At 44.5% G+C, this 21,952-nt stretch overlaps 1 protein-coding gene across 2 annotated transcripts in view; it reads left to right on the top strand.

Moving 5' to 3' along the window:
* The window catches only part of shank2b (SH3 and multiple ankyrin repeat domains 2b), a 1,006,494-nt gene extending 987,024 nt beyond the window's left edge, over positions 1 to 19,470 (top strand). For both annotated transcript variants that reach the window (XM_059652213.1, XM_059652214.1), the window contains one exon: positions 16,983 to 19,470. In XM_059652213.1, coding sequence (XP_059508196.1) covers positions 16,983 to 17,550 — 568 coding nt within the window. In that variant the 3' untranslated portion in view covers positions 17,551 to 19,470. The remainder of the gene's footprint in view (positions 1 to 16,982) is intronic.
* Positions 19,471 to 21,952: the final 2,482 nt, after the last annotated feature.

The raw sequence follows: 21,952 nt of genomic DNA, 5'->3' as shown, positions 1-21,952 counted from the left end.
ATTGCTAAGGCCCTTGAATCACATGTAGGCCAGACCAGATAAGGATGGCAGTTTCCTTCCCTAAAGGACATTAGTGAACCAGATGGGTTTTTACGACAATCAACAATGGATTCTCGGTCATCATTAGATTCTTAATTCCGGATATTTTTATTGAATTCAAATTCCACCATCTGTCACGGTGGGATTTGAATCTGTGTCCTTAGAACATCACCTGCATCTCTGGATTAACAGTCCAGCAATAATACCACCAGGCCATTGCTTCCACATAATGATGGGGCAGTAATTGGCTGGGTTGGATTTGTCCTGTGTTTTGTGCACGCGATATACCGAGCAATTTTCCACATTGTCGGGTAGATACTAGTTTTGTAACTGCACTGGAACAGCTTGGCTTAGGGGAGTGGCAAATTCTGGAGCACAAGTCTTCAGTACTATTGCTGGAATGTTGTCAGGGCCCGTAGCCTTTGCAGTATCCGCCCGTTTCTTGATATCACATGGAGTGAATCAAATTGGCTGGAGACTGGTTTCTGTGAAGCTGGGGACCACTGGAGGAGGCCAAGATGGATCATCCACTCGGCACTTCCGGCTGAAGATTGCTGAGAATGCTACAGCCTTATCTTTTGTGCTAGTTGTTGGGGTCTTCCATCACTGAAGCTGGGTGAGTGGTTTAAATGTCCACCACCACATGGATGTGGCAGGACTGCAGAGCTTCAATCTGATCCATTGGTTGTGGGATCGCTCAGCTCTATCACTTGCTGCTTTCGCTGTTTGGCGTGTAAATAGTCCTGTTTGGTGGCTTCGTGAGGTTGAGCCCTCCATGTTTTGGGTATGCCTGGTGCTGCTCCTGGCATGGCCTCCTGCACTCTTCATTGAACCAGGGTTGGTCTCCTGGCTTGATGGTAATGGGTGAGTAGGGGATATGCTAGGCCATGAGGTTATAGATTGTCCTGAAGCACAGTTTTGCCGCTGTTGAAGACCCACAGCGCCTCATGGATGCCCAGCCTTGAGGTGCTAGATCTGTTTGAGGCCCATCCCATTCAGCACAACGTGATGGAGGTTATTCTTAATGTGAAGGCAGGACTTCATCTCCACACAGAATGTGCAGTGCTCGCTGTTACCGATGATGTTATGACAGATGTATTTGCAGCTGGCTAATTAGACTAATCAGCAGGAGGTTTCCTTGCCCATGTTTAACCTGAAGACATGAGAATTCATGGGGTCCAGAGTCAATGCTGAGGACTCCAAGAGCAACACTCTCCCGACTGTATCCCACTGTGCCGCCCCCTCTGCTGGTCTGTCCTGCCAGTGGGACAGGACATATCCAGGGATTGTGATGGTGGTGTCTAGGACAATGTCTGTAAGGTATGATTCTGTGAGTATGACTGTGTCAGGCTGTTGCTTGACTCGTCTGTAAGACAGCTCTCCCAATGTTGGCACTAACCCCCTGATGTTAGTGAGCAGGACTTTGCATGGTTAACAGGTCTGTTTCTGCTTAATAAAATGTGAGGCTGGATGAACACAGCAGGCCAAGCAGCATCTCAGGAGCACAAAAGCTGATGTTTCGGGCCTAGACCCTTAATCAGAGGATCTGATTAAGGGTCTAGGCCCGAAACGTCAGCTTTTGTGCTCCTGAGATGCTGCTTGGCCTGCTGTGTTCATCCAGCCTCACATTTTATTATCTTGGAATTCTCCAGCATCTGCAGTTCCCATTATCTCAGGTCTGTTTCTGCTGCTGTCTTTCCCCCCCCCCAGTACCTAGGTTGACGCCAGGTGATCCAACAGTCTCATTTTTTTGTTGAGATTTAGTAGAGATTGATACAAGGACATTGCTGTGAGTCTGGAGTCACATGTTGATCGGACCAGGTGTAAACAGCAGATTTCCATCTCTGAAGGAATGGCATTAAATGACACCATCAGTACAATGAGCTTCATGTTCCAGGCCTGTTGATTAAATTTAAATTTTACCAGTCTCCATGGTGGGAATCGATCCCACGACCCCAGAACATTAGTCTGGGCCTTTTGATTACTCGTCCAGTGACGTTACCCAACTGTCTCCCCATGTATCTGCGAGAGTACGTGCTGCTCATTGCGATGAGATATTCGCACTCTTTTGTAAAGACAGTAAGGGACTTGTAGTCTGCATCCGGTTTTGCAGAAGCAAATAAATGGTGGCATCACTTCTCTGTACTGTTCCCAGAAAGGGCTGACAAAAGATTTTATATGGAGATTGGAATGAGGTCAGCGAGCTGGACCTCATTGACTATGAATTCCCTGATTGGGGCTGTTAACCTTGTCCAACCAGGGAGCTCTGGCTGACAGATAAGAACCGGAGGGTCAGACGTTCTGTTCTCTCTGACAGCTGGCTCTGAGGGAACTGGATCAGTGCGAAGGACTCTCCACATATAAATAAAGAGTGACTTGGTGATGGGATAGCAGTGGAGTTATTTCATAGCTTTGTACCAGGTGGTCTGAGATGCATTTGTTTTATTGTGAGCAGTGTATTAGGTAAGGCAGATGAACTTAGAGTTTGGATTAGTACCTGGGAGTATGATGTTAGTGCTGTTACTGAGACTTGTTTGAGGGAAGGGCAAGATTGGCAACTAAGTATCCCAGGATATTGATGCTTCAGGCGGGATAGAGAGGGAGGTGAAAGGGGTGGAGGAGATGCATTTCTGGTCAAAGAGGATATCACAGCTGTGCTGAAGGAGGGCACTCTGGAGGACTCGAGCAATGAGGCAATATTGGCAGAGCTTAGAAATAGGAAGGGTGTGATACAAATTTTGGGGCCATACTACAGGCCTCCCAACAGCGAGCGTGAGATAGAGGCACAAATCTACAGACAGATTATGGAAAGATGCAGGAGCAACAGGGTGGTGCTGATGGGAGATTTTAATTTTCCGAACATTGACTGGGATTCACTTAGTGTCAGGCGTTTAGATGAAGTAGAATTTGTAAGGAGCATCCAGGAGGGTTTTCTCAAGCAATATATAAATAGTCCAACTCGGGAACGGGCCGTTCTGAACCTGGTGTTGGGGAATGAGCCTAGCCAGGTGGTTGAAGTTTCAGTAGGGAATACTTTGGGAATGGTGATCACAATTCCGTAAGTTTCAGAATACTGATGGGCAAAGACAAGAGTGGTCCTAAAGGAAGAGCACTAAACTGGGGGAAGGCCAACTACAGAAAAATTCAGCCGGAGCTGGGGAGTGTGGATTGGGAGCAGCTGTTTGAGGGTAAATCTATGTTTGATATGTGGGAGGCTTTTAAAGAGAGATTGATTAGAGCGCAGGACTCGCATGTCCCTGTGAAAATGAGAGATAGAAAGGGCGAGGTTAGGGAACCATGGATGACAGATGAAATTGTGAGGCTAGCAACGAGGTAAAAGGAAGCATACATAAGGTCTAGGTGACTGAAAACAGACGAAGCTTTGGAAGAATATCGGGAATGTAGGACCAATCTGAAATGAGGAATAAAGAGGGCGAAAAAGGGTCATGAAATTTCTTCAGCAAACAGGGTTAAGGAAAATCCCAAAGCCTTTTATTCATACATAAGGAGCAAGAGGGTAACTAGAGGAAGGGTTTGCCCACTCAAGGACAAAGGAGGGAAGTTGTGCGAGGAGTCAGAGAAAATGAGTGAGATTCTTCATGAGTACTTTGCGTCGGTATTCACCAACGAGAGGGCCATGACAGATGTTGAGGTTAGGGATAGATGTTTAATTACTCTCGGTCAAGTCAGCATCAGGAGAGAAGGCATTAGGGTGGACAAGTCCCCAGGTCTGGATGGGATCTATCCCAGGTTACTGAGGGACGCAAGAGAGGAAATAACTGGGCTCTTAACAGATATCTTTGCAGCATCCTTGAGCACGGGTGAGGTCCCAGAGGACTAGAGACTTGCTAATGTTGTCCCCTTGTTCAAGAGGGGTAGTGAGGATAATCCAGGTAATTATTGACCGGTGAGCCTGATCCCACTGGTCGGGAAGCTGCTAGAGAAGACACTGAGGGATAGGATCTATTTAAGTTTGGAAGAAAATGGGCTTATTAGTGATAGGCAACATGATTTGTGCAGGGAAGGTCATATCTTACCAACTTGATCGCATTCTTTGAGGAAGTGACAATGTTGATGGATGAGGGAAGGGCTGTAGATGTCGTATACATGGACTTCAGTAAGGTGTTTGATAAGGTTCCCCATGGTAGGCTGATGGAGAATGTGAAGCCGCATGGGGTCCGGGGTGTGCTAGCTAGATGGATAGAGAACTGGCTGGGCAACAAGAGACAGAGAGTTGTAGTGAAAGTGAGTTTCTCAAATGGAGAACTGTAACCAGTGGTGTTCCACAGGGATCTGTGCTGGGACCACTATTGTTTGTGATATACATAAATGATCTGGAGAAAGGTATAGATGATCTGATTAGCAAGTTTGCAGATAACACTAAGATTGGTGGAGTAGCAGATAGTGAAGGGGACTGTCAGAGAATGCAGCAGAATATAGATAGACTGGAGAGTTGGGCACAGAAATGGCAGATGGAGTTCAATCCAAGCAAATGTGAGGTGATGCATTTTGGAAGATCTCATTCAAGAGCGAACTATACGGTAAATGGAAAAGCCCTCAGGAAAATTGATGCACAGAGAAATCTGTGTGTTCAGGTCCCTTGTACCCTGAAGGTGGCAACGCAGGTCAATAGAGTGGTCAAGAAGGCATATGGCATGCTTTCCTTCATCGGACGGGGTATTGAGTACAAGAGTTGGCAAGTCATGTAACAGTTGTATAGGACTTTGGTTCGGCCACATTTAGAATACTGCATACAGTTCTGCTTGCCACATTACCAAAAGGATGTGGATGCTTTGGAGAGAGTGCAGAGGAGGTTCACCAGGATGTTGCCTGGTATGGAAGGTGCTAGCTACGAAGAGAGGTTGAGTAGATTAGGATTATTTACATTAGAGAGACAGAGGTTGAGGGGGGACCTGATTGAGGTCTACAAAATCATGAGAGACAGGGTGGATAGCAAGAAGCTTTTTCCCCCAGAGTGGGGGACTCAATTACTAGGGGTCATGAGTTCAAAGTGAGAGGAGGAAAGTTTAAGGGAGATATGCGTGGAAAGTTCTTTACACAGAGGGTGGTGGTGCCTGGAACGCGTTGCCAGCGGAGGTGGTAGACGCAGACACGTTAGTGTCTTTTAAGATGAAATTAGACATACATGAATGGGCAGAGAGCAGAGAGACACAGATCCTTGGAAAATAGGCGACAGATTTAGATGGAGGATCTGGATCGGTGCAGGCTTGGAGGGCCGAAGGGCCTGTTTCTGTGCTGTAATTTTCTTTGTTCCTTTTTCACTATCTCATCGTGCAAATGTCAGTAGCTTTCCCCCTTTTCCCCTACATCTTGATGTTTCCACCTTGATCTCCATTATCCAAAACAAACACTGTTAAATGACTTTAAACAGAGTTTCTGGTGACCTCCTGGGTTGGGTAGATTTCAACAATTCTTTGAGCATTCTTGAAGAAGGGAAAATAGTTTTCTTTACACTTTTACCGACATGTCCTCCCTCAATATACCTCACCAAGTCAGCTAAATAACCGGTCAGTCAGGGATAGCTTACTAATATGAGATCTTGCAAAGTATAATTTTCCAATGTAACAACAATTGCCGTGTTGCAGATGATCACAGAATGATCCAACACAGAAACAGGCAATTCAACTCATCTTTCCCGTGCAGCTCTGTGACAGCATTGTCTAATTGTTCCCAGTTCCCAGTTCCCTGTTCTTGTCTGCTACTCTGTAATTTCCCCCCTGTTCTACTCTATCTAAATCTCTATTGAGTATCGCAATTAAATTTCTGGTCCTCTTCCTTTCAAGTAATGCATTCCAGATCCCAGCAACTCACTGCATTAAAATAAACCTTGTTGTTGCCTTTGGTTCTTAAAACAATTATCCTGAATCAATGTCCTTCAGTTGTCAACTCTTCTCAATAAAACCATTTGTAATGTTGGACACGTGTCTGAAATCTTCTCTTGTGCATGAAGGAGAACAGCCACTGTGTCCGCAGATTCACTAACTGAAGATGGGATAAGTGCTGATGATTGTGAGTCCCCTGATAATTGAGACACTCTTGTGGCTATGGTGAGACCGGGACAGATTTCAGGCTCGAGGTGATCCTGGGCAATGCCATCTTCAACAGGCAAGGTTTGAACAATCTTCCTAAGGCATTCAGCAGAGTTACCATCACTGACTGAGACACTCACTATCAACCTCCTGGGGGTTACCATTGACTAGAAGTTTAACTGGGCCAGACACACACACTGAAGACTAATCACTGATGGCTATTCCAGTGTTATAATGGAATACTCCCCATTTGCCTGGATGGGTGCAGCCTCAAGAAGCTTGACACCATCCAGGAAAAAGCAGCCACTTGATTGGCATCACACCCACAAACATCCACTCCCTCCACCACCGATGCTCAGTACCAGCAGTGTGTACTGCCTACAAGATACACCACAGAAATTCACCAAAGATCCTCTCACAGCACCTTCCAAACCTGCGGCCATTTCCATCTAGAAGAACAAGGGAAGCACATACATAGGAACGCCACCACCTCCAAGTTCCCCTCCAATACACTCACCATCCTGACTTGGAAATATATCGCTGTTCCTTCACTGTCGCTGGGTCAGAATCCTGGAATTCCCTGCCTTGGAGAATTGTAGGCCTACCTACAGCACATGGACTGCAGCAGTTCAAGAGGCAGCTCGCCACAACCAAGCAGAGAAAGCATTGTATCAGTGATAATGGGAACTGCAGAGAAAGCATTGTCTGAGTCATGCTGGTCTTTGTCTTAAAAATGTGGAAGAGAAAAAACATTTGCAAATTTATTGAAGCATTAGCTTCAATGATTTTATTTTTTTTAATTCACCTGGCAACAGACTACAGTACTCAGGCAGTACAGAGATTGGGCTTGGGACAATTTCAGATGTTCCAGTGTATATGTTCTTCATTTTCTGAAGAACGGTCTAGACCCGAAACGTCAGCTTTCCTGCTTCTCTGATGCTGCTTGGCCTGCTGTGTTCATCCAGCTGTACTCCTTGTTATCTCTTACTACATATTTATTTGGTTTTGTAGAGATGTCAAGGATGCGGACTGCAGAATCAGCAGTTGCTAAGCAACTAATGGTCTGGGTAACCTTTGATCAAATGAATGATGTTGGCCTGATGAACATGGGGCAAAACAGGTGATTGTTAAGTACAGGCTAAGACACTTCCAATACATTCCATTATGTGGTGTTTCCCCATTCCATTGTTAAAATTATATTTGCTCTCAGAGTTGATATTTGCAGCAGATCCTTGTGTTCAAGATGTGTAAACCTCATCTCCGAATTGCAAATTGCCACTCTGTTCTGTGCTTTCATCTTAACAGTGTTCCCAGCAGCAGGGATCAATTTTAAAATGAATTTTAGTGATAATTCCACTGCTAATGTTCATGAAACCATTTGTGTTTTACACCCAATACCATAGCTATCGTGATGATACAATGTGCAGAAGTGTGGTTGTTTCAATTATCTCCTGCATTTGAAGAGCTGCAAATGCAGGAATAGCCATCACCCCTCCTTGTTACATCCCTCTCCATCCTAGTCCACAGTGTTTTAGGGAATAGTTTAATTTTAAGAAGGTATGCCTTTGACTATTGAGGTTTGACCAGACTCAATTACTACTTCTGACATTTTCATCCATACTGTAGCAGGTTCAGTGGGTTTGAAGCACTTGCTCTGGAATACGCTTATAGCTGCCCACAGACATTAGCCAGACCATCATGTGGTGAACTGCAGCAATTAGAGGTAGTGGAAGTTGGGACCTGTGATGTGGACTTGAGGCCATTCTGCCCGTAATACCTGTTGTGGCTAGAAATGAACTACCCAGCCTGATCCCACCCTTGGTCAGTAGCTGTGCAAGGTCACGCCTTTTGAAATGAATCTCTAGACAATTTTTCAATAAGTTGTGAGCTTCTGAGTTTTCCCTGAACTTGTCAGGCAGCGAGTTCCAGATCCCTATCACGTTATGGGTGAAAACAATTTCCTTATTTCCTATTAAATCCTTTAACAGTCCCTTTGAATCACTGGCGCCTCATCTCTCACCTGTCTGGTCAGGGAAATAGGCCTTTCCCATCTCTTCATTCCAGGCCCCTCAAACTTTGTACTCCTCAATCAGGTCTCTGTTCGACCTGCTCTGGTCCACCCCCAGCCATTCCACACTGTCCTCCTTTTCCCTCCATGTACAGGGCAAATGCCAGTGACGCTCTACAAGCTGATACAATGAGAATGGGACCCTTGCCGAACTGTAGACAGATACCTGTTGTACAGGTATAACAGCACCAGGAGGACCTAACACACTACTGTCTGAGTGTGCCTCATGACTGTTTTGAGCTCAGGCTGCATAGGAAAGTGCAGATAAGTCAGATTCCACTCCATCCATTGGAACAGTTTGAAACACCAGTATCCTGTTAAAACATCCAGCCAACAGGACAGGAAACGCAGCCAAATAAAGTCCAGCCCAGAATGCTGTGCATCACTCACTTCAGTTTTTTGAAGTGGAATTTATTTATTGTCATGTGTGTTGAAATACAGTGCAAATGGTCCAGGCAGATCACGGCAAGCAAAGGGTGTACAAATCAAAAAGACTCAGAGGCATACAGGTTACATTTCAGGTTACATTATTTAAGGCTAGAGTCCAAGAAGGCAGATGAGCTCAGAGCATGGGTCGGTACTTGGAACTACAATGTTGTGGCCATTACAGAAACTTGTGTAACTAGGGACAGGAATGGTTGTTGGAAATTCCGAGATTTAGATGCTTTAACAGAAATAAGGAGGGTGGTAAAAGAGGGGCGGGCGGAGTGGCATTGCTCGTCAGGGCTAGTATAGCAGCTACTGAAAGGTAGTTTGAGAATGATATATCTACAGAGTCAGTTGGGTTGAGGTCGGGAACAAGAAAGGAGCAGTTACTTTGGGAAATTTTCACAGACCCCCGAATAAGTTGCAGAGAAGTGGAGGAGCGGTTTGGGAGACAGATACTGGAAAGGTGCAGAAGTCACAGGGTTGTAGTCATGGATGACTTCAACTTTCCAAATATTGATTGGAAACACTTTAGTTGTAACAGTTTAGATGGAGCAGATTTTGTCCAGTGTGTTCAGGAAGGATTCTTAACACCGTATGTAGATAGACCAACATGAGGAGAGGCTTTGGATTTGGTGATTGGCAATGAATCAGGCCAAGGGTCAGACCTGTCGGCAGGAGAGCATTTTGGCAGTAGTGATCATAACTCTTGTTACTTTTACAATCATCATGGAAAAGGATAGGTATATACAGCAGGGTAAGGTTTATAATTGAGGGAAGGGTAATTACAGTTCTGTTAGGCAAGAACTGGGTCACATAAAATGGGAACAGATGCTGTCAGGAAAGAGCGCTATTGAAATGTGGAAGTAACAAAGTGGAGGCCTAGTCTAGGCCCGAAACATCAGCTTTTGTGCTCCTGAGATGCTGCTTGGCCTACTGTGTTCATCCAGCTCCAAACTTTGTTATCTCCGATTCTCCAGCATCTGCAGTTCCCATTATCTCTGAATGAAATGTGGAGATTGTTTAAGGAATGCATACTGCATGTGCTCGATATGTTTGTCCCTAGCAGGCAGGGAAAATGCGGTCGAGTGAGAGAGCCATGTTTTTTGAGAGAGTTCGAATGACTGCTTAAGAGGAAGAAGGAGGCTTATGTAAGGTTTAGGAAACAAGGATCGAAAGAGGCTCAAGAGGGATACAAGTTATCCAGGAAGGAGCTGAAGAACGGGCTTAGGAGAGCTATAAGGGAGCATGAGAAAACTGCGGCAGACAGGATCAAGGAAAACTCCAAGGCTTTTTACACTTACATGAGGAATAAGAGAATGACCAGAGAAACGGTAGGGCCGATCAAAGATTGTAAAGGGAATTTGTGCACAGAGCCTAAAGGAATAGGAGAGGTCCTTAATTAATACTTGCCCTCGCACAACGGATAGGGACCTAGCTGTAGGGGAGGACAGTGTAAAACAGGCTGGTAGACTAGAGGAGGTGGATGTTAGTGAGAAAGATATACTGGAATTCTGAGAAACTTGAATATAGATAAGTCCCCTCTGCCTAATGGGATTTATCCAAGGATTCCAGGGGAAGCAAGGGAAGAGATCGCAGGGCCTTTGGCAATGATCTTTTTGACTTGACTATCCATGGGTACAGTGCTGGAAGATTGGAGAGAGGTAAATGTCATTCCCTTGTTCAAAAAAGGGAATAGGGATAACCCTGGAAATTACAGGCCTCTTACTCTAGGGCCAGGATTTCCGATCACTTGGACAGGCACAGTTAGATTTGTGATAGTCGGCATGGATTTGTGAGGGGTAGAATATGCCTCACAAACCTTATTGAATTCTTTGAAGAGGTGACCAAACACATGGATGAAGGTAGAGCAGTGGATGTGGTATACATGGATTTAAGTAAGGTGTTTGATAAGGTTCCCCATGATAGGCTCATGCAGGAGGTAAGGAGGCACAGGATAGGGGAAATGTGACAGATTGGATTCAAAATTGGCTGACCCTTAGAAGACAAAGGGTGGTAGTGGATGGAAAATATTCAACATGGTGCTCAAGGTACGAGTGGTGAACCACAAGGATCTGTTCTGGGTCCTCTTCTATTTGTGATTTTTGTGAATGATTTGGATGAAGGAGTGGAAGGGTGGATTAGTAAGTTTGCAAACGATACGAAGGTGGGCCGCGTTGTCGACAGTGCAGAGAGCTGTTCTAGGTTACAAAGGGACATCGATAGGATGCAGAGCTGGGCAAAGAAGTGGCAGATGGAGTTTAACCCTGAAAATTGTGAGGGGTTTCATTTTGGAAAGAAAAATTTGAAAGCAGAACACAGGGTTAACGGAAAGATTCTTGGCAGTGTGGAAGAGCAGAGGGATGTTGGGGTTCATGTCCACAGTTCCCTGAAAGCTGCCACCCAGGTGGATAGAGTTGTTAAGAAGGCGTATGGTGTATGAGCTTTCATTAATAGAGGGACCGAGTTCAAGAGCCGGGAAGTTTTTCTCCAGCTGTACAAAAGTCTGGTTCGGCCACATCTGGAGTATTGTGTCCAGCTGTGGTCACCTCATTACAGGAATGATGTGGAAGCATTGGAAAAGGTGCAGAGGAGATATACCAGGATGTTGCCTGGAATGGAGGGAAGGTCTTACGAAGAAAGGTTGAGAGAGCCAGGGCTTTTCTCTTTCGAACGACGAAGGATGCGGGATGACTTGATAGAGGTGTACAAAATGATCAGAGGTATGGATAGAGTGGACAGCCAGAGATTTTTTCCTCAGGTGGAGGTAGCTATTACACGGGGGCATAGCTTTAAAGTGAGTGGAAGGAGATTTGGGGAGACGTCAGAGGTAGATTATTTACTCAGAGAGCAGTAGGGGCGTGGAATGCATTGCTGGAGAGGGTAGTGTAGTCAGCCTCATTAGGTGCATTTATTCGGTTATTAGGTAGGTATATGGATGATCGTGTAAGGTAGGGGTGGAGGGTTAGATAGACCATAGGTTTAGGGTAGAAGTTCGGCACAACATCGTGGGCCGAAGGGCCTGTACTGTTCTATGTTCAACAGCCTGATAACGGCCGGGAGGAAGCTGTTCCTGAACCAGCTGGTGCATGTGTTCAAGTTCCTACCTTCTGCCTGACAGAAGAGGCTTTCGGAGATCATTACCACGGTGCAATGAGTCTTTGATGATGTTGGCCGCCTCTCCTCAGCAGTGAGCTGTGTAAATACAATCCATGGATGGACGATTGGCTTGTGAGTGTCTGGGCTGTGCACTCCATCTTCTGTAGTTTCTTGAGGTCTTCGGCAGAGCAGTTCCCATACCAGGCCATTATGCACCTGGATGTACGCTTTCGATAGTGCATCTGTAAACGTTAGTGAGGGACCTGCCAAATTTCCTGAGGAAAAAGAGGTGTTTTGCCGCCTTGACTGGCTCATTTATGTGGGAAGTCCAGGACATGTCAGTTACCATCATTCTGAGGAACTTGATGCTCTTCACCTTCTCAACCTCTTCCATTGCTGTAGAAGGGGGTGTGTTCACCTCTCTTCATTCTGAAGTTGATCGGTTCTTTAGTTTTGCCGACATTGAGAAACAGATGGTTTTAATTGTACCACGTTACCAAACCCTCTATCTTCCTTCTGAATTTTGATACTGTATTGTTAGATATCCGTCCCACTATGGTGGTGTCGTCAGTGAACTCGCAGATGGCGAGTTCAGAATTTTGGTTGCACAGGTGTACAGGGAATACAGCAGGGGGCGGAAGATGCATCCTTGGGGGACTCTGGTGTTGAGTGTTATTGTGGAGAAGGTGCAGATACCTCTCCCGACTGATTGCGGCCTGTGGGTCAGGAAGCTGAGGATCCGCTTGCAGAGGGCAGAGCCGAGACCAGGGTCACAGAATTTTGAGATCAGTCTGGGCAGGGTAATGGTGTTGAAGGCGGAGTTAAAATCAACGAGCAGGAGTCTGATGTAGGTGTCTTTGTTATCCAGATGTTCCAGGGATGAGTGCGAGTCTAGGGATATGGCATCCGCTGTGGATTTGTTCTGTCGGTAGGCAAACTGCAGGGGACCGAGGCAGGTCGGGAGACTGGAGTTGATGTGGGCCATGACTAGCGCCTTGAAGCATGTCATGATTATTGATGTCAGAGCTACTGGGTGGTAGTCTTTAAGGCAAACTGGATGTGTTTTCTCGGGTATGGGATTGAAGATGTCAGTGAACACCTCTGACAGTTGATCCGCACGGGATCTGAGTGATTGGCTGGGGACTCTGTCTGGGCCCATTGCTTTCCATGGGTTGACTCCCAGGAAGACTGAACTGAATTCTGAAGTGGTGACAGAGAGAAGAGGTGTGTGCGGGTCTGTCAGGGCAGTGCAATAAATGTTCTGTACATGGATTTTCACAGTGCCTTTGATAAGGTGCCATGTGGCAGGTTGTTGAGTTAGATTAAATCTCACTCGATCCAGGGCCAGCTCACCAACTGGATACAAAATTGGCTTGAAGGTAGGAGGTACTGGTAGAGGGCTGTTTCTCAGACTGGAGGCCTGAGACCAGTGGTGTGCCACAAGGATCAGTGCGTGGTCCACTGTTACTCATCATTTATATGAATGATCTGGATGAGAATTTAGGAGGGTATGGTCAGTAAATTTGCAGATTAGGTGGTGTTTCATGGTATAGTGAACAGTGAAGGTGGCTATCTGGGAATAGTCCAGTGGGCTGAGGAGTGGCAGGTGGAGTTTAATTTCAATAAATGTGAGGTGTATCATTTTGGTGGGTCAAACCAGGGCAGGACTTACTCAGTCAAAGGAAGGATTCTGGGGAGTGTTAGAGACGGAGGAGTGACCTTTATAGAGGTCCATAAACTCATAAGAGGCGTAGGAAAGGTCGATAGCCAGCAGCCATTCCCCCATGGTGGGAAGACTAAAACTGGAGGGCATAGGTTTAAGATGAGAGGAGAGAGATACAAAATGGTCCAAAGAGACACATTTTGGTCATTCCCTCTTCACCCAGAGCTGAGGTAACTATTGTCTCGGGGCACAGTTCTTTCGACCTCCCTCAGTACTTGCTGCCCATGTGATCGACCCTGGATAGGCCAGACCTGCCTTCTTGAGACTCTGTGATTGGCCAGTTGTATCCCCTTGGCAGCTTCGTGTTTGACCATCACACTCACCCCTCACATTGAACCAGACCATAACTCTATCTCTGCCAACTTCTTTGTCTCCAAGCGACCAGCCCACATGGTGCATTTGTTACAAGTTTAACAATAATTTGGACCGATAGGTCTGTATCCATGCTGTATATCTCTATGGCTGTAACTAACCTTGTCAATTTAATATTTAATCAGAGAGCAACATTTAAGAAGTTCTGATCCGATAGGCTCTGTTAACATGAGCAGAATTACACCGTATTTAACCATGTTACAGGCTTGGAATCTTTATGGCAAGACCTTGGGAGTTAAAGAACATTTAAACTGCAATTGCAGCCAATCAGCCCAGTGCCAGGCCTTCAAAGTGATTAGATCAGCGGAATTCCGCACTCTTGGTTCAGCATGTTCCACATCAGTGCTCCCTTCCTCCCCCCTCCCCGCCCTAGTTTCCTGGCACTCGTTCCTTTGTCTCCAATCTTTGTTGTTTATGTACATAACTTGCCCCTTTACCAGTTCTCCTTTTGCTCATGGGGACAATGCAAACGGGACTACCATGTTGAAGATTGAGCAATAATGTGTCTCGGTGGCACACCTTCCGTAGTGGGATCGCAGAGACAGGGAGGGGCAGCAGTGGGGCGTGTGAGGAATGTGAATGTTAAGGTCGAGATTCGAGTGTTGGTGTTTCTGGCTAGATGATGGGAATGGGCTGCAGAGAAACAGTATTGGTGTGCTCTACTGGGTGTGATCCTTTACCATAACCACTCCGGTGAGGTCATTTAACAACAACAAAATTGCTGGAAAAGCTCAGTAGGCCTGGCAGCATCTGTGAAGGTAAAAAAACAGAGTTAACGTTTCGGGTCCGGTGACCCTTTCTGAGAACAGAGGTCTGAGGAAGGGTCGTTGAAGTGAGGTCATTGCTACTTTGCCCATGTTACTGCCATGTCCGAAATGTTGCTGTGGATCTGGAGTCACATTCAGGACTGACCAGGTACCGGCAGCAGATTCCCTTCCCTGAAGAACACGAATGAAGCAGTTGTGTTATTGGCTTTGATGGGCACGGTCACTATTATACCAGCTTTTTATTCCAGAATTTTTTGTAAATTGAATTCAGATTTTACCATCGGCCGTTATGGAATTTGAACTCATGTCCCCAGAACATTATCCCAGTTTTGAAGAGTCAAGTCAGACTCAAAAAGCATTAACTCTGTTTCTGTCATCACAGATGCTGCCAGACCTGCTGAGTTTCTCCAGCAATTTCTGTGTTTATCTCGGATTTCCAGCATCTGCAGTACTTTGCCTTTAATTTGGATCACTCTTTAGAAACGCTGGCACAGCCAGTGACAGCCATATCCCTGATGTGAATAAACAGTTATATTTCCAGGAACAAGAGGTTGCTTTTCTAAAGGAAAGCTTGAGAGGTTAATGTTCTGTACAAGTGCTTCCTACAAGGGGACCAGAATGATATCCTGAAGGTTTTGAAATGTAATGAAAAGGTCATATTTATTGCACTGCCTGTAGGCAGTAAAGGCACGACAGGGCAGGCTTGAAGATGCCAATGGAATTTTGGAAGTTATTGCTAAAGGGATGCAGTATAAAAATAGGGCAGGAGTGTTGCTGCAACTGGACATGGCATTATTGGAGGCTGTTCAGAGGAAAGTCACTAGACTGATTCCAGTCATGAAAGGTTTGTGTTATGAAGAGAGATTGAGCAGTGTAGGCTGATACTCTCTAGAATTTGGAGGATTGAGAGGAGATTGATTTGAGGTGTAAAAGATGTTCAAAGGGTGGTGAATCTGGGGAATTTATTCCCCGGAGTGTGGTGAATGCAGGGATATTGAATAAATTTGAGGAGGAGGATTTTAACTAGTAATGGGTTGAAGGGTTTTGGAGTTGAGGTTGCGATGAGATAAGCTATGACTGTATTAAATAATGAAGCAGCCTGGAGGGGCTACCCAGTCTCCCCCTGTTTCTAGCTCAGGCAGGATTACTGAAGACATTTTTGCAAAGAGGCAGGACTTAGAGTAAGCATCTGCTCCTTGTGGTAACTTCACCATGCAGTCCTTCCCATTTTTCCATGGAATGGAGGGGTCTCGGGGTTGCTGGGCAGCAGGATTTTGGTAACAGCAAAATCCCTGGTGGATTGTTTTGCTTCCATGTGGGAAGTGGCTGTAAATGCCCAGAGTTCACTGGCTCTGCGCAGAGACAGGCTTTCTCTTCAAAGCTTCTGCTTTATCCCAGGATGATACTTGTCAGTTGCACGTCCCATTCACCTTAGTGACAGTCACCACTGTCCAAGGTGCTTTATTCTTCCCATAAACTTCCACAGATGTGTTGTCACTTTCCTAAAAGCCATGAAGAAAACAGTTCTTTACGCAGTGAGTGGTTGGGATCTGGAATTCACCACTTGAGTGTGTGAAATGATCGGGGTGAGAAGAAGGTTGAGAGGTGACTTAATTGAAACATATAAAATAATCAGAGGGTTAGATAGGGTGGATAGGGAGAGCGTTTTTCCTAGGATGATGACGGCGAGCACGAGGGGGCATAGCTTTAAATTGAGGGGTGAAAGATATAGGACAGATGTCAGAGGTAGTTTCTTTACTCAGAGAGTAGTAAGGGAATGGAACGCTTTTCTGCAATGGTAGTAGATTCGCCAACTTTAGGTACATTTAAGTTGCCATTGGATAAGCATAAGGATGTACATGGAATAGTGTAGGTTAGATGGGCTTCAGGTCGGCACAACATCAAGGGCCGAAGGGCCTGTACTGTGCTGTTATGTTCTATGTGTGTAATGATGTGAGTTGATCTTGCTGAAAGCTGGTATGGGCTCAATGGGCTGAATGGCCTCTGTCATTGCTGTAAAATTTCTCTGAACCCAACCCCTCCAACATAGTCTTGCCAAATGGACAAAGAGTTGCAGAGGAAGGGGAGTGATAATGGGAACTGCAGATGCTGGAGAATCCAAGATAATGAAATGTGAGGCTGGATGAACACAGCAGGCCCAGCAGCATCTCAGGAGCATCAGGCTCTCTGATGAAGGGTCTAGGCCCGAAACGTCAGCTTTTGTGCTCCTGAGATGCTGCTGGGCCTGCTGTGTTCATCCAGCCTCACATTTCATTATCTTGCAGAGGAAGGGGAGATTGGCTCTTAAATCAAGCTGGGTAAGATAGATTAAAATATTTTAGTTGACTAATATAAAAAGTTTAACCCGGAGCCTTCCTACAGCTGATAGCTGGCTCGTCCAGATCCATAAACTAACTGTTCTGTTACTGATTCAACAGGAATCCTGATGGAGTGAACAATTCTTCAGGTGTACAGCGAAATGCAACTGTAACTTTCACTATTCGGCCTGGAACCAGCCAACCGATAACTGTTCAGAACCGGACGTCTGACTTTGATAGTATGACCATTTTAAAGCGAGCTCCAAGTCCAGTGGCCTCTCCGACAGACACTGGTCAGACCCCCAGACCCTCCTCCTTGCCAGCTGTGTCTCCCTCATCTACTCTTTCCGATGCCTTTGGTTTCCAAAGCCAGCCAATTGCCGGGGAAGGGCATTTTGGAAACCAGCCAGGCCGCAGTCGGTCTCCATCTCCTAGCACTTTGCAACAGCCCGTTTCGAACAAACCTTTCGCCTCCAAGGCTGTCCTCCTTTGGACTAAACACGACGTGGCTGACTGGCTGGACACTCTGAACCTCGGAGAGCACAAAGATGCATTTTTGGATAACGAGATAGATGGGACACATTTACCGTCACTTCAGAAGGAAGATTTAATCGATCTGGGCGTGACAAGAGTCGGACATCGAATGAATATAGAACGAGCTTTAAGACAGCTACTGTCAGTTAGATAAACATTTATTTGAATGCTTTACAAAGTAACTAAAAGATCTCTCATTATTTTTGTCAACAGTCTGCATTCACCATAGCTCTGGCTGGAATATAATGTGCGACTGAAATATTTTTAAAAGCTCAGCATGAACATTTGTTCCAATAAAAGCCTCTAGTACATTTATAAGCACAATACGTTGACAGTATCAGTGGCTCGTCAGTCAAGCAACACCATGTGCTACTGATGTGCTGAGAAGATTAGGAAAAAGTGAAGCTCCTTTTGTGATGTAAATATAACAACAGCATAATCTATATTTTGAACGATGACCTTTTAATATTGACCTCACTTGGACATGTCTTAATGATACTGTAGTTGAACCAGCAGAGCTGTGTTATATACTTTCTACCTTTGCTAGTCCAGTATTTCTTCACAAGAATCCCAATCAATGTTCTTGAAGATGTGCAGCAGATCAGCTCACCCTGTTTTACTCTTTTTCCTTTGGACAAGAAGTGAAGCTGACTAGAATTTTGTTTCCTTTCTGCTGAGCAGTCTTATCATTTCCAGTATTGTACGTGGGTGAGAAAGAAATATGAAGCTCTTTTAACTATTCACATTTTGACACACTCTTAATACTCTGTCATGACGGGGCACTGTTGTGGCATTTTGTCCAATTCTCTCCTCGAAAGCTCATACAGATTTGTTTTTGGTATTGCTGTCTTTTCCAATGCTGTTGTCAGGAGGTGCTCTTGAGAACAGTGACCAGAGTGTTGAACTGAATCATTATTGTCTTCCATAGAGGCAGGTGATTTACCACAATTACTTACTAGAGCAGTCGGGAGTGCTCTGAATGGGCCATGTCTATATTCAGTTTCAGAGCAGGTGGGTTTGCTCATTTGAGCTGTGTAGGAAAACATGTCTTGCTTATTGAATAAAATTTAAAACAAAGTGGGGTTTCTATTTGTCATTTTAGCTGCTATTCTTTTTCACAGCTATATATACATATACAGATATACATATATATACACATACACGTACACATACACATACATACATATATATATACGTTTATTCTCTTGAATTGGTTAATGACATGTAACATTAAGGTATTCCAATCGAGGAATGTAGCTGCACAGTAAATTAATTTTTGAACCCACTGTGCCATAATACAAGTGAAGTTAAATCTGAGCGGATTTCTTTGCAAGGCGACGGTTTTAATGGATGTTTTCTGGCCTGGCTTCTTCTTTATGACTGGGCGTTCAAACTGGCATAAAAGATTAATAATTTCTGTAAAGCAACAGGGACTGAAAATGCATTCTCCCTGACATATTACATATTCTCTTTTTAGGTCTGCATTTCTGTTACATACTGTAATTAAAATTGACAATCTTAAACACTTAGTTTGTGCAACAATTGTGGAAAAAGTACCAAATCTCACAAGATGTAAATTGTGTAGTAACATACAGGAACCCCCTGTTTCTGGGAGATTTGAGTGCACCTCAAACTGTTAACTTCAGCAGAAGCAATTAGCTGTGACTTTTTGGGAACAATTTAATTCACAGGTTTTCCTTCTTGCACAGCTCTTGGTATTTATTTGTGGTATTTATCATTTAGCGATTATAGTTAATTCACTGACTCCTCGGTAATTGCAGCTGCAGACTATTCCAGTTGATCTGGCAATGATTACATCAATGAGCCGATAATATCATTTTCTTTACAAATAATAGTCACTAACCATTTTATTTTTTATTTTGCTGGTGCATTAAGGTGTATCTCACTTTAATTTGTGTAAAAGATTTGTGTTCAGATTTTCAATGTTGCTGTAATTTCTGTGATTTGTAATATCTTCATCTAGATTCCATTTACAAGCTCCTGTAACTTGCACTTTCCCAACTCCTCAATAACTTGTATGGCAACCAAATTATTAAACAAGAAATAAACATTATAACAGCAAATAAAACTTGTGTTACTGACTGCAGAGGATGTGCCCATTGACCCCATCCACAGTTCCCTCTTGTTGTTTGATGTTGGTTGTTGTCCCAATAACTAGAAATTACATTTAGTTTCTATTTTGTTTCAACTGCTACAAAAGAGCTTTGTTCATTTTGAACCTCTTTCCAAATTCTCAGTTTCAGTTTCCTGAATAATAGGAACAAAAATTCTCAATCATTCTTCTGATGCTGTCATCCCTCAAATAACTCCCTCTCCCCTTCTCTCGATTTCTCACCCCATAACTTTCTCTTTCTACTTCCCCTTCTCTCTCCGTGTCTTGCCCCTTCTGTTTTTATCACCCCTCTCTCTTGCCCATTCTCTTTCATCCTTTCTGCCTCTCTTGCTTGCTGTTTCCTGCCTCTATCTTGCCCCTTCTCTCTCTCGCCGTTGCTTTTCCCTCTTGCCTGCCGTTTCTTACCTCTCTCTTGCCCCCTTCTCTCTCACTTCTTTTTTCCCCTTGCCACTCCCTATCTCTCCACCTTTATCCCTACCTGTCTTATTGTTTCCTCTTTCCCTCACTCCTTACTAACCTTCCCCTTCTTCCCACAGTGTCACTCATTCTTGTGCACTCTCCTCCAAGCTCCATCTCCTTGGTCCCCCCTCCTCACTTTCTCCTATCCCTCTTTTCCTGCTCACTCCTGCCTTCACCGTTCTTTATTCTCCACCTGTGTTTTTCTCTCTCTGTCTCTCATTCTTTCTGTCTCATCTCTAGTCATTACCATCTCTTCCTTTCACAACACCAAAAGCTTTTATTGGACTGTTCAGAGGTGCAGCCTGGTATGCCCCCTCTATCTCAGATGATACCTTAGCATGTCACAGCTGGATCTATTTGAGATGTGTTAACAGTTTAAGATTGCCAGCGCCTCCTGCAGGGGAAATCAGGATGGGCCAGTAAAGCTGTCCGACCAGTGATGCCCACATGCCATGTAGGAATTTAGAGAGATGATGGCACACTAGCATTGCCATTTGGCTAGTAATCCAGGACCCCAGGCTAATGTTCTGAACATATGAGTTCAAAGCCTACCATGGCAGATTGTAAAATGTGAATTTGATAATATTTCTGTAAATAATAGCTATTGTAACACTGACCATTTAACCATTGCTGATTGTCATTTGTTCACTAATATCCTTTAGGGATGGCAGATTTGCTTCCTCACCTAGTCTGGCCAATGAGTGATTCCAGACCCACAGCAATGTGATTGACTCTTAGCTTCACTCTGTGCAATTAGCAATGGCCAATGAATGTTGGCCTTGCCAACGATGCCAACATCCCATGAATATATTAATAAAAGATTTTGAAAAACTGCTGAACACTAGTCTCCAGGGAGACTGGTCCATGTCACTGTTCTTAATGAAAAGCACATTGTCTCTCCCTGAGAATATTTTCCCAATGACCTCACCTTGACCTGTATACCACACGCAATTCTGGGAGAAGGCATTAGTTTGAAGGTTGCAATTTTGTTGTTCTTGACAAGGGTTGTGTAATTACGTCCAGTACACAGGTATGTAATTTTCTGAATGTAAATAAAACGTGAAGCGAAATAGCATTGGCCTGCAATAGAAAGCTGCTGAAGGCAGTGAGGAGGCTCCAGAATAGTTAGTGAGCAATGACATACCAAGGAGGCTTCCAGCTGTGGTGTGCTGCTGGTTTTCTACAGAGAGCTCATCCTTTTCTTCAAAACATTGCACAGCTTCAGCCTCAGAAGCAACTTGCATCTGCTTTGAGTGAAGTTATATTTTCCTCTAATGTCTCCTTGGATAACTACATGTTGGTAAAAACACCTTAATGCAATGAGTTTGCTGAGAATTGCCTGGGAGTGTTTTATGTGACACTGGGTCACGTGAGATTTCAGGGGAAAGCTCCATCAAACGAATAAGGAGAGTGAAGCTTGAGGTAAGATTGAGGTAGAGAGGGTTTGGGAGAGAATCCCAAATTATGTGGCTTCTGACAGTTGAGTCATTAGATCTGCAGATGTTCCAGAGGACAGATTTAGAGGAGCACGGGTACACCAAGGGGTTTGTGGGTTGAAGGAGATTCTAGAGAGATGCTATGGAGGAGTTTGAAATGTGGGATTGTGTGCAATAATGATCGAGATCAGTGAGCGATGAAAATAGCCTCCTCATTGAGCTTTGTCAGTGGCACAATTTCAGGCAGTGATGGAATCCAAATTACGGTATTACAATAGCCTCTTTTATACCCAGTTTTTATATACATTAAAACCTGAGTGTTATAGTGTAATGTAGTTGTATCTGTTGTAAACAAGTTTGCATCACATCTGTCCTGGGGAAGCAGGAGATGGTTTAAGCACTTGCTAAACACTAGCTGTTGTTCCCTGATGGGATTAGAATTTTTGTCCGGTCTGAGCTTGTATAATTAAGAGGCGTTAGTTCTTTTGTCTTTAAAGTTAGTAATGTTAGTAAAAATACTGGACCTA

Source organism: Stegostoma tigrinum, chromosome 17, assembly GCF_030684315.1.
Source record: "Stegostoma tigrinum isolate sSteTig4 chromosome 17, sSteTig4.hap1, whole genome shotgun sequence".
Classification (NCBI taxonomy): Eukaryota; Metazoa; Chordata; class Chondrichthyes; order Orectolobiformes; family Stegostomatidae; genus Stegostoma; species Stegostoma tigrinum.
The sequence above is the reverse complement of the archived record's forward strand: the minus strand, read 5'-3'. Positions and strand labels throughout refer to the sequence as shown.